General features: G+C 36.3%; 2 protein-coding genes across 3 annotated transcripts; both read right to left on the reverse strand.

The window, feature by feature from the left end:
- Window positions 1-17: 17 nt before the first annotated feature.
- LOC125477632 (UDP-glucose 6-dehydrogenase 1) lies at window positions 18-2,990 on the reverse strand. The gene is made up of 2 exons (XM_048584979.1): window positions 2,833-2,990; window positions 18-1,790 (listed from the first exon to the last, which is right to left on the reverse strand). Exon 2 carries the CDS (start codon window positions 1,768-1,770, stop codon window positions 328-330), a length of 1,443 nt encoding a protein of 480 aa, XP_048440936.1. The 5' UTR covers window positions 1,771-1,790; window positions 2,833-2,990; the 3' UTR covers window positions 18-327.
- Window positions 2,991-7,088: 4,098 nt separating this feature from the next.
- LOC125477775 (beta-glucosidase 40-like) lies at window positions 7,089-11,761 on the reverse strand. Of its 2 annotated transcripts, none has more exons than XM_048585226.1 (13): window positions 11,222-11,761; window positions 10,012-10,078; window positions 9,499-9,566; window positions 9,325-9,397; window positions 9,169-9,240; window positions 9,005-9,092; window positions 8,651-8,906; window positions 8,449-8,564; window positions 8,139-8,362; window positions 7,918-7,949; window positions 7,717-7,819; window positions 7,505-7,613; window positions 7,089-7,403 (listed from the first exon to the last, which is right to left on the reverse strand). In XM_048585226.1, exons 1-13 carry the CDS (start codon window positions 11,366-11,368, stop codon window positions 7,217-7,219), a joined length of 1,542 nt encoding a protein of 513 aa, XP_048441183.1. In that variant the 5' UTR covers window positions 11,369-11,761; the 3' UTR covers window positions 7,089-7,216. The 2 variants fall into 2 exon arrangements, with proteins under 2 accessions (XP_048441183.1, XP_048441182.1); XM_048585225.1 differs by having other exon boundaries at window positions 9,325-9,401; window positions 9,508-9,566; window positions 11,222-11,294.
- Between the last annotated feature and the right edge of the window lie 740 nt (window positions 11,762-12,501).

Below are 12,501 nucleotides of genomic sequence, written 5' to 3' on the forward strand. Positions count from 1 at the left end.
AAAAAGGAAGATCAACAGAATTATAATTTCCTGGTTTCTGATTTTATTACATTAAACTAAGAAAATAACAAATTGAGATATATTCCACTAAGCCGAGGACAAAGCTCACGAACTGTATTAAGGATACTATTACAAGTAACATAAGACGCAACATAAACCCCCCAAGTTTAATGAATAGTGAAATAACAAAATCATACAAGAAGGTAAAAATTAAGGACAAATTATGCATCCACTATCAGTAACAAACTTCGGAACTAACAGAACTTTTGCCCACAAGCGGATCGATCTTCAAATTACTGTGCTTCTTCGCTCCTCCTCATCAAGTCTTTACGCCACGGCGGGCATGTCCTTGAGCCACTCGTCCAGGGGCTTTCCGATGGAGTAAACAATGAACCCAATTTGCCTCAGCTTCTCAGCATCCACCACGTTCCTTCCATCGAATACAAATGCAGGCTTCTGCATCTGATCATAAATCTTCTGGTAATCAAGACTCTTGAACTCGTCCCACTCGGTCAGGATGCAGATTCCATGAGCATCCTTTGTTGCCGCATACGCATCCCAGACTACACCAACTTGCTTCACAGTAGTCGGGCTCTGAGGTTGAAGATGAATCGGATGGTCCCAATCAAACTTCTTCATAGAAAGATCCCTCTGGATCTGATCCTCACTCACCTGAGGGTCGTATATGCTCAGCCGGGCCTTGTCACCCAACAGCCCTTTGCACACGTCAATGGCAGGTGTCTCCCTAGTGTCACCAGTGTCCTTCTTGAAGGCAAATCCCAGGATTGCTATCTTCTTACCCGAGACTGTGTTGAACATTGAGGAAACCACACGGTTCACAAACCGAGACTTCTGGTAGTCATTGATCTTAATGACTTGTTTCCAGTAATTTGCAACCTCAGGAAGGCCATTACACTCGCAGATATATACCAAGTTCAAAATATCCTTCTGGAAGCAAGACCCACCAAAACCAACGCTGGCATTTAAAAACTTAGGCCCAATTCTTGTGTCCTTGCCAACGGCATGTGCCACTTCTTGGACATTTGCACCAGTTGCCTCACAGAGTGCAGATATGGCATTAACAGAAGATATCCTCTGTGCCAAGAAGGCATTGGCAGCAAGCTTTGAAAGCTCAGCAGACCACAGATTAGAGCAGATGATTCTTTCTTCAGGGACCCAATGGGCATAAACTGACTTGAGTGCTTGAATTGCCTTTTGGCCTGCTGGGGTTTCCCGACCTCCAATGAGGACACGATCTGGGCTAAAAAGGTCCTCGATTGCAGTTCCCTCAGCAAGGAACTCAGGATTTGAAAGAATTTGGAAGTTGATGCCTTTGCTGTTGTGGGTCAGAATCTTTTCAATGGCCTCAGCTGTTTTGACTGGGACAGTTGACTTCTCAACCACAATTTTGTCAGACTTTGATACATCTGCAATCATACGAGCAGCACTCTCCCAGTAGGTAAGATCAGCAGCTTTGCCAGCTCCAAGACCCTGGGTTTTGGTGGGCGTGTTTACAGAAACAAAGACAATGTCTGCCTCCATAACGTGTTTTTCAACATCGGTGCTGAAGAAGAGGTTCTTTCCTCTGCGCTGCTTCACCACATCATCAAGGCCTGGCTCATATATGGGGAGCGTATCACTGTTCCAGGCATTGATCCTAGACACAGAAATGTCAACAACAGCTACTTCAATATCTGGGCACTTAAGGGCAATCACAGCCATAGTAGGCCCACCAACATATCCAGCTCCAATGCAGCAGATCTTCACCATCTTGTTCTGCTATTGACGGCCTAAAGACGAGCAGATCAAAACAATGAGATAAGCTACAGTCCAAGCACTGAAATACTAGATCTTTATGTTATTATAGAATTATCATAGCTTTAAAAGACTAATTGCTCCTGACCGACCTTTTACTTTTATTAAGAACAAAAGGACAAATAAACCAATATCCCTATAAAAAAAAACTAATAAAAATAGTTTGAAAACTTTGAGTTTTAAAAATAAAGGATAAAGTGAATAGTACAGTATTGACTTTTTAGTAGAAAAATGTGATTTTTCGTTAAAATAAACAGTATTGGAAGCTTTTCGTCAAAATTCTCTATATAAAATGATGACAAACAAGCTATATTGGTAATCGAGTGTCATATATTCCATTCAGAATGCAGTATAATATCCAAATCTAGGAGACAAATTGGTGATCCATGGTGAAGGAAAAACATAAATGAACGCAAAAGATTAACCACGGAAACAAGGGCCTAGCCATCAGTGTGTCTCCTACCGACAACCATATCGAAGAATAGGCTCAAAAGTCAAAACCTTTTCGATTTTAAAGTATAATACTGATTCGTGAAACTAAAACAGAGAATTGTAGCTAAGTGTGAGATAGGTGAACGCAAGATCTATAAGTTTAATCGACGAAAAACTCATTACAATTTTTGCAGATCCACAGTTTTTAAAGCAAATGAAAGATGGTTTCTTCAAAATTCAGCTAAACAATCCCATTTCTACAACCCAAAGAATGCAAATCTCAAATTATAAGATCCAAATTCGCAATTAGAAACCGATTCCAATCAGATCTACAGCAAACAGTGAGAAACTACAAAGATCTACACATTCCAGCACACCCAAACAGCATCACAAGTTCACACAAGTTCATAACACAAGTAAATGAGCAATCTTTCCGAATCAAACACCTCAACACACAGAACCCAAATCGAATTATGCAAAAACAATATCGAAAAATACCCATACACAAAAAATCGAAAACAACCCAATTGAGCAAAACCACGGAGCTCGACGAAATACCAAATGAGCAGAGCAGATGAATATTACCTCAGTCAATGTGAGGCGGGAGGTTGACGGCGGAGAGAGCGAGAGAGATCTTATGCGGAAGAAGAGCGAGAGAGAGAAGAGAGAGGACAGGAGGGAGCTCTGTTCTTCTTCTGATGGCAGTTAACGTAGGAGATCTGAGGGGTATATATACGCTCACAGCGCAGTGAGGAGTTCATAAGATCCAACAACCGAGATCTGTGTGACCCGGAAACAGTACCAGCCCGATCCACGTTGGTTCAACACGTTTTTGTTTCACTTTTCACGCATCGTCATCATTTCCTAACCCAAACGAATCAAAAAATTATTAATTGTGACGGAAATATAGATGGTATATTATAAGTTTTTATGTAAGTGATGAAATTTTTTAATGTTTAAGTTATTAATCTTTTAACACACATAATTCATCATTTATATAAAAACACATAATGTACCATTCGTATAACAGTCATACTAAAAAATCTCTCAAACGAAACAAATATCATGCAGTGAAAAGTGCATTGTAATTTATTTAATTTTTATTTAAAAAATTAGATATATTTTTTTAATAAATCATTTATGCTTTGGGGCTGGTAACTAGAAGCTTCCCACCGTTCAAAGTCAACATGCGGTTTTTCCCTTGTTTGTTTTCATGGAGGGATGTATTAGATATTTAAGCAGTATTTTTATTATAATAGAAAAAACAATATATTTTTTCGTGTTTATAGAGCTTTCATTCGCTTCCCTCCTCGCTAGAGCTTTCATTCGAGCAGTTTCGCTTCCATCTCCTTACTCACTTAGGGAATACTTGTACCGTGAGTTGTAGAACAAATGGCAAATAGCACCATAGTAGAAGTAGAATCATTACCTGGGATTAGATCTTTCTTCTTCGTTTCCTCCTTTGAGTTGCTGTAGAAATGGTTTCATTGGAGTCAGCCGATGGCGATGGTATTGTTGAACGCTTCGCTAAAGGTATACCTAAGAGACAAACAAGAGAAGAGAAAGACGTCTAAGGCAGCAGGTAATCGGCAGGCCACAAGCCTTTCTCCGCTACGACGCCCAAAGTAAAGTGTGACGAAGAAAGCAGTCAAGCGCGGAAGAGCTAACTTAATCGGAGATTCGTATCAAGATAAATAAGGGTTCCCATTCTGTTGATAGAAAGAAAGCGAAGCTGGAGTTATGCATCTATATCTATAATGACATAGTTTTATTTTTAGAAGGAGTGGTTTCCCTCTCTTCGGGAAGTGAGACAGACGACTATTTTCATAGAGAGAGAGCACATATTTGGAAATAAATTTAGTTTTTATTGTGCATTCCAAATTTTTTGTATTAACAAATGAAAGTAAATTTATAAGAAGTGCATAACGTGATTATTGGAGCGTCAATAATAATATTACTTTGGTAATATCTTATTTATTTCGTCAAAGAATTATTTAGATGATAAAATTAACATATTTGTCGATTCACTTTGTAATTTTTTTGTGATTTGAACTAAATCGTACTATGTATTAGTAACTAGTAATAATAAGTAAACATAACTCGTCATTTATGAAAACAAAATTAAAATAATCTCGTTATGATTTCAAATAAAGTAAGGCACATGTAATTTTATTTACTGCTACTTATAATTAGAATGTTATTTTTTACTACTAGTAATTTCATGCTAGTTTTGCATCATGCACACACAACACATTACAATATTGGGGTCCAAATAAAGACTTGTAACCTTAAAAAGAAGGGATTTTTAACGAAACACTTTCAGTACTGTTCACTTTTAACGAAAATGACATTTTTACTCTAAAAAAGTTACTCCTGATACTATTTACTTACAACACATTATTTTTCCTTTTGATTAAACTCAAAATTTTCAAACCATTTTCACCCACTCTTTTATTTTTCTTCCCCAATAGAACGTAGGGCCATAATATATATTGTATAAAAGAGTATGAAAAAAAATTGTATATATATATATATATATATCATGCCCAAAAATGTCCCATAACCAAATTAAAGTGTCAATTTTCATTAATTATTAAATCCACAAAAATAAATATAAAAACCAGAAAGTGAGGTTTTTTTTTTTTTTTTTTAGTACAGCGATATATTTTACGTTAACGGGAGGAATGGGTTCGATTAAGTTACACAATGAGCACCTAATTTGGTATTGAATTCACCATTTACGAGATTCGAACCTAAAATACCTCACTCATAAGTGAAGAGGAATATCACCAGACCATAATACTGAGTGACAGAAAGTGAAACTTCTATATATGATTAAATAAATAATTAGAACTTTTGGTAGGACCAAAAGAAGAAAATCATAGAGTACGATGCAAGGCATACATAATGGAAACATATGGGATGTAATATTGTTGTAACATGGCCTCACCCTCACCCTCACCCTCACTGGTAGGTACAGATCCGAACAGGAAGGAAAATTATGCGGTGAATAATTATCTATATAAAATGTGTGCTGTTGGACCAATATTAAAAAGGGTGGTGTTATTCATGCGGTCCAGAACTTATGCAGCGTTTTGGAGACTCAGGTCAAATCATTGAAGATTTTCGATGGTTTGCTTTCATTTTTCCATGTACAAGCATATTTAAAAAAAAAAAAAAAAAAAAAAAAATTCCTAACAGTTGTTATAGCAAATGTGGACTTTTTCATTCGAAATAAGTATATTTGGGGTAGGTTTCTTCACACATTCATTTTTATACTTTATACAGCTATCTAAATTTTTGATCGTCCAATTGATTGAATTGAACATGCTTCAATGATAGACAATAACAGAAGAAATGTAAAAAATAAATGAAATTTTAACAAAAAACTCACAATACTGTTCACTTTAACGAAAAATCATATTTTTACTCTTAAAAATCAATCCTGATTCTATTTACTAACAACATCTTTTTGTCATTTTTGTTAAAATTCAAAAATTTCAAATTATTTTCATTAGTTTTCATAAAAATAAAAAATTGTGTGAGCAACACCGCTTTATTATCAAATATTTATTTCACAAAAATATAAACTATCAAATATTTATATCAGAGGAGAATGACACACTGAATTGTGAGCGTCACAAATAAAGAGGAGGAATTGTTGTGTAAAATAATAGGGTCCACTCCTTTTGGTGTTGGTTTGGCCATATGACTGATTCCAAATAATCTGTGTTTTTTGTTTTGTTTGTTGAGATTTTGGAGTAATTACTACGACAACAAGTCATCGATTTATTTATTTTTTAAATTGAATTAGGCAACTAATCATTTTCTTCAGGCCTAACAATACCATCGCAGGCAAAACGCGTCAAGGACGTTTATACGGCCCAATTGTTAATATCGATGTTTACCAATGCGGTATGCTAGAAAATGAACATATTACTTGTTCAATTGCTTAATTCATAATTTTTGTAGTTGTGTTTTGTAATGCAAGACAGCGTTATTTTTTTTTTATTAGTAAATTACAATTTAACATGCACATGAATGAAATATTAAATTGTGATTAGTTGGATGAATGACAATAGTCCTAGTTTTTATTTTTTAAATGGAGAAAGATGAGGCAATATTAGCTCTCCGGCAAAGTAGTGAGGATAATTATACCCTAAATTTTTTGGTCGTCTCTCCTCCACCAAATTTATTAATAATAATAAAAGTAAACGAAAAAAATACCATAGTCATAGTCAATTCACCTAAGTTAGGATTGAATCATGTATTGCCGCCCTTGTTCATGGTTAGGCCAATTGGCATATTCAAGAGCTTAGATTTTGGCTCCGATATCCTTATCATGGAGGAGGATGTGAGTTCCATGAACAAGTAGTGAACTAATTAAACTTCTTCCTGGTCAACATAAAGAGTATGGGAAACATAATTGATCCATGTCTAAACTTCGGTAGGACTGCTTAATTATGATAACTCTCATATTGACTGGATCTAACATAAAGTTGGGCAGGATTAAAATACAAGTAATTTTATGTTTTTTTAGAGATGTCTTACGAATGACGTGGTCAGAGACTCTGAAAAGTTTTTCTCCGTCTTAGGACATAAGGTACTAGCTTACTGGTAATTGGGGTCAAATGTTTGAGAGCAAACAGTTTTTTATAGCTTGAACATTACAGCGGATCTATTCAACCACTCCATTATCTAGCTCCTGATCTTTGCTGCATCAAAACTATTCCCAAATCCCAAGTGCTGAAATTTGTATGCAGATCAGTGCCATCTGTTTCGCAACGTAAATTGTCTGCTCTAAACAAACCTTTGATTTTTCCAAGTGTTAACAATATTGATTGCAAACATAAACCAAAAGCTTGTGATTTCAAATCATGTTTCTCTTTTGATAGAATCATAATGTTATTAACTGCAGCAACCCTCGTGTACTCGATGAGTTCGGGTGCAAGTGCAGAAATTCAGATGATCATAGCCTTGTTTGAGTAGAATTCAAGAAATTCGTGAACCATTGAACGGAGTCCTTGGGGTATCTCTTGAGCTTGTCCTTATAATCCACGAAGTAGAGACCAAATCGAGAAGTGAATCCAGCCGTCCATTCCCAATTATCCAGTAGAGACCAAGCAAAATAGCCTTTCACATTGCAGCCGTCTTCCCTGCATTCACGAAAACAGAACGATATCAGCTTTTACACCACACAAGATGGACAAGAAAAAGTAGATTCATAGCTAGTGGATTAGTTAAAGGTGGTTGATACTTGATTGAAGCTAGCAAATTTGCAAGATAGTCATGGTGGTATTTAATCCTTTTTGTATCCTTTAAAGCGTCCTTGAGGGAAATGAACAGGCTATTCGGGTCATCCATGCCTGCGAAAAAAATGAAACCAAGAAGCTTAGCTCACTGAAATGTCTCATGAACACGAAGAACTTTTGGATTTCCGATCCCTTCTATTTTGTACTCGAAAATTACCATTTTCGGTGATAATCACTGGAGGATTGCCGTACTTTTGCTTAATGTAGTTCATTAATTTTCTCATCCCCTCTGGGACTATGTATAACCATATAGAATTCGCCTGCAGTTTCACACGAGACATTCATGTCGGATCAAGTAAAAAAATCAAATAATAATAACAGTGCAGCAACTTATGAAAGCTTAACTATAACAACATACCCTATCTCCAATGGGTTTCCCGTTTTTGAATGCTGAAAACAAGGAAGACGAAAAGATAGTTTCAGCTAACAACAAAAGTTGAATGATAACAAGTTACAGAACTCTAACAAGTTGGCCTTCGACTTCCTTATATCTGAATTGGTGATTCCGACAACTTATGAAATAACTGGAACATAGAACGGTTAAGTGGAATATGTAGCGCGTTCAATATGAGTACTTACGAAGGGTAATGGCACCAGAGTCTGAAAGGCTGCCGTTAAGTAGACCTCCGATTAAATCCCTGGTATCGTTTTTACCATAGAAGGTAGTGTAGTGATTAATGCCCACAAAATCCAAGGACCCTTCAATTAGAGTAGACTCGGATTTGGAAAAGGTTGGCAGCCGGCTCCCAACCCTACTTTTCATAGAGCTTGGATAATCCCCAAAAATAAATGGATCAAGAAACCTGCAGTCCCAACATAGTGATCACACAAATTATAAGGCTGTTATTAGTCAAATATAGCTAAGTAGTAAAATCAAACTTGTGGTTACCAGCCAAGCTGAAATTCTTGGGCTACGTTAGTTGCAATGACGTCTTCTGTTGAGTTTGTTTCTGGTTCGTACCAGATAACATCAAATGATGCCCCAACCGATCCCCGCTGTTTTGACTGCAAAGACACCAAGTAGCATCATCAATCAACTTCTGTTGTTAAAAGGTATGCGCATGAATATTTCTTCGTTCCAGCATTCTTACCTTATACTTTCTCTTGTAAATATCAGCCACAGTTCCATGAGACAGGATGACATTGTGAGCAACTATGTAAGGCTCAGTTGTAGAGTTTCCGGACCTGCATAAGAGTGGACGCAGGATAGAGCACCTTCCCGGTGCCTGGAGGCCCGAAGCATATCCATGTACAGAAAATGTATGTGGCTCGTTGAATGTGATCCAGTGCTTCACCCTGTCACCAAAATTTTGAAAGCATGTGTCCGCGTACGTTGCAAAGTCCTTTCTGCAATAGACAAAGGTCATATGAATCACTTGAATCGAAAAGTCATCGTTAATCAAACTTACGAAAATTAGAGGCACAAAATTGTCCGCGTTGATTACATGATTTGAGGGTTGAGCCACCCGTTGTATCTATCTTCCAAGGCTTGAGGGAGGTCCCAGTGATAGAGGGTCACATATGGTTCAATTCCTGTACACATACAGAGCTTAATGCAAAGTCGGAAGTACGTATAAAGTTCTTAGAACAATGAAAATGTAAGAGGCACCTTTGGCTAGTAATGCATCGATGAGACGATTGTAGTAATCAACACCCGCCTGATTAATTTGCCCGGTTCCATCTGATATACAAAAAGCTCACAGTTAAAATTTGTTGAACTAATCTTGTATGTGAAATAAACACTGATATAACTGATAGAGATTACTGGGAAAAATCCGAGTCCAGGATATCGAAAATCTGTAAGCATCCAGTCCCATGTCCTTCATAAGTTGCACAGTCTTCCTGCTTGCAAATGATTTAACATGTTGCTAATCAGGCATAATTAAAGACAAATAGTTCTATTTAACAAGCAAGAAAAAGCAAACGATAGTTTGGGTACTAGACTTGCCTTATAACGGTGATACTGATCCAAAGCAACATCTGCATTGCTGAAATCAGCTATCTTACCTGGAACGCAAGGCAAATGATCCGTACGCATTAAGCGTTGTACGTTTATGAATTGTACTCTAAAACATGGACGATTTGGGTGTTATCGAAGATGTCTCTATGTGATCGTCACACTTTTCATTTAACAATCACGTGATGAGTGAGACACTCACATAGCGTGAAATCGGTAATATGATAGAATCTCTTGTATGTTTCTTAATTGTTCCCTAAAACATGGACGACTTGGGTGTTGTCGGATATATGTCTCTTTGTGATCATCTCACTTTTCACTTAACGATCACGTGATGAGTGAGACACTTACATAGCATAAGCCAGTAATATGATATAATTTCTCCACATAGAGACCTACTCTAGAGTTGGTAAATGTTTCAAATTATGGCCAAAATAATATAAATGAAACAAAAAAAAAAAAAAAAAGGATCAAGCACAAATAACAAATTATTACCAAAAGTATGTGAAAAGGTGTCCCAGATCGAAGGCCCTCTTCCATCCTCTTTAACCGCACCTTCGTACTGACAAATATAAGAAGAAAAAAATGTAAATAATTTTGTTTTTATACCCATAGTCCTCAAATAATTTGTGCGACATATCCAAAAATAAAAATAATATTAATAACCTTAAATAATTATAAAACAAAAACAATATTTGGTTGATGAAAAGAATTATTAATCTTGTTTTTTAAAAAATTACAAATTCAAGGGTGTTCAATCAAGATTTTAAATGAATCTATGGAAGTTCCTAGGTATTCAACCAAAATTTAGGTCATAAAACTCCATAGAAATTTTGATGTATTTAATCAGGATTTTAAAGTAATCCATAAAATTTCATGTGTGTTTATTTAAGAATTTATTTTAAAGTATTTTTAAAAATTAACAATTTTAATGGATTTAGAATGATTTTATAGTGTATATTAGGCATAGAAAATCAGGTGTTTGACCTGAATTCACATGAGTCTACGAAACTCCACCACAACTCCACCAAACTTCACAAATTTATAACTCTTTTAAAAACCTTTAAAAATCTCAATTAAATATACTCCTCTTAATCTTTTCGTGGTCCCTATATATATATATATGAAAAAATAAAATAAATATCAAAGGCCGGTTTGCAAATGTTGCAAAGGGAGTGGTCCATTTTTTAGGCTAAAAACAGGAAGAGCCCGGAAAATGAAGGGGTATTTCGGTAATTGACACTCCTCGAGTGGGTTTGCCGAGCAAAAGAATTTAAAACCCGGAAAAGCCCCTATGTTCCCAGTTACATTGTATCTTCACGAGATTACTGTGAATCTGCATATGCAAGGGCCTTGCAAATTACAGTTTGCAATTTTGTTTTAAACAAGCTATATTATGAGGACGAATCAAACTCGAGACCTCGAGTGCTCGGACGTTGGTTTGAATGTTTTTAATCAAATAAATTACATGCACTCGCACCTAACTTACAATTACTAGTTAAGTTTTAAGAGGAACAGAACGAGAAAAACGTCAAACTCAAAGCATATCATGCAAATGCAAAGCCCAGAAATTAATCACGGATTACTGGGAACCCCAAACACTTAAAAAACAGAAAATTATAATCAAGAGAAATAATGATTGATTCGTTACCTTTTACCACCAAGTTAACAACAGGATAAAAGAGTCATTTAAAAAAATACGAACCTGGAAAGCAGAAGATGCGGTCCCGAAAACGAAATATTTGGGAAAGCTGCCCCTGTTGATATCTGAAGCTGACAAACATGTTGGAAACCCAACAGCCAATAGAAATGCTGTAACCACCAAAGCAACGCCTCCTCTTGCCGACCCCATCACTTCACAATGACGGCGACGCCGCGTCGGCGGCGATATTGAGAAAGAGATTAGCTAGCTTCTAACCCCTGCTTAATTTGAGAGAGAGAGAAACGAAAAAAATACAGGGCGAGGAATTTGCGGAAATGGGTGAGGGAGAGAGGTGGGGCTGGGAATAAGGTAACAGTATTTATAGTGGTTGAGTGAGTAGGTTATTTGTAGTGAGAGACAGACAATGTGAAAATGGGTGGTTGAGTTCGACAAGGCAGTAAAAAGGTTGTGCAGTGGTGGTGCCACCACCAAAAGTGGCGGCGCCCTCCAGAAGAGAGAGAGAGAGAGAGAGATGTGTTATTGGGTTGTGGGGGAATGAAAAACCAAAGTCCTGAGTTCACACGTTTTCATACCAGAATGAGAAACATGGTGGCATGGTGCATATATATATATATATATATGATATGATCATATATGTATTTGTGTATGGATTAATTGGATTCAGATTTCAGATTGCGAATAAATTAATTTTTAAACTGTTATATCCTCCTTTTTTTGCATTGCCCTTGCTTTTATCAATCATGCTGAGATGAATCTGATTGCTTTCCAGCCTCTCTTTTGTTTTGGAAGTATATATCCTGTGCGGTATAGGCACGCTTGGCATTGCCAACTTTGGTTCTAGGAAATGTATGTTAATATATTTCCAATATTATAATGGATTGATTACTGACGTTCCGAATTAGAATTAATTATTGAGAAATGTTTGGCAGATTAAATTTTTAGATCATTTTTTTATAAAGCATATAATGTGACGGTTGATATACACGCATATATTAGGATTATTCATACTTTACTTGATTCATCACCTTGTGTTTTCACGACAGTGTAATAAGTGATGTGCATATGTCATGTCAGTTAATGATATTCGAATATAGCAGAATACAAGATGTGATATGTCTGCACTATTAGGATACAAATGAAATAATAGCTTGACTAACCAGATTGGGTTAAACAAATGAAATAATAGCTTAACTAATCAGATTGGGTTAAGTATGGTATACAAGCAACAATCGACTTTTAGTTACTGTCATCTGATTCCGTACCAAAATATGGATGGTGGTATGTCCTTGATTCTTGGTCAGAAATGGTAAGTCCATTTTAAC

This window comes from the organism of the source record quoted next, unplaced genomic scaffold (genome assembly GCF_019419815.1).
Source record: "Pyrus x bretschneideri cultivar Hongxiangsu unplaced genomic scaffold, Pyrus_bretschneideri_v1 Contig22, whole genome shotgun sequence".
Taxonomy (NCBI): domain Eukaryota; kingdom Viridiplantae; phylum Streptophyta; class Magnoliopsida; order Rosales; family Rosaceae; genus Pyrus; species Pyrus x bretschneideri.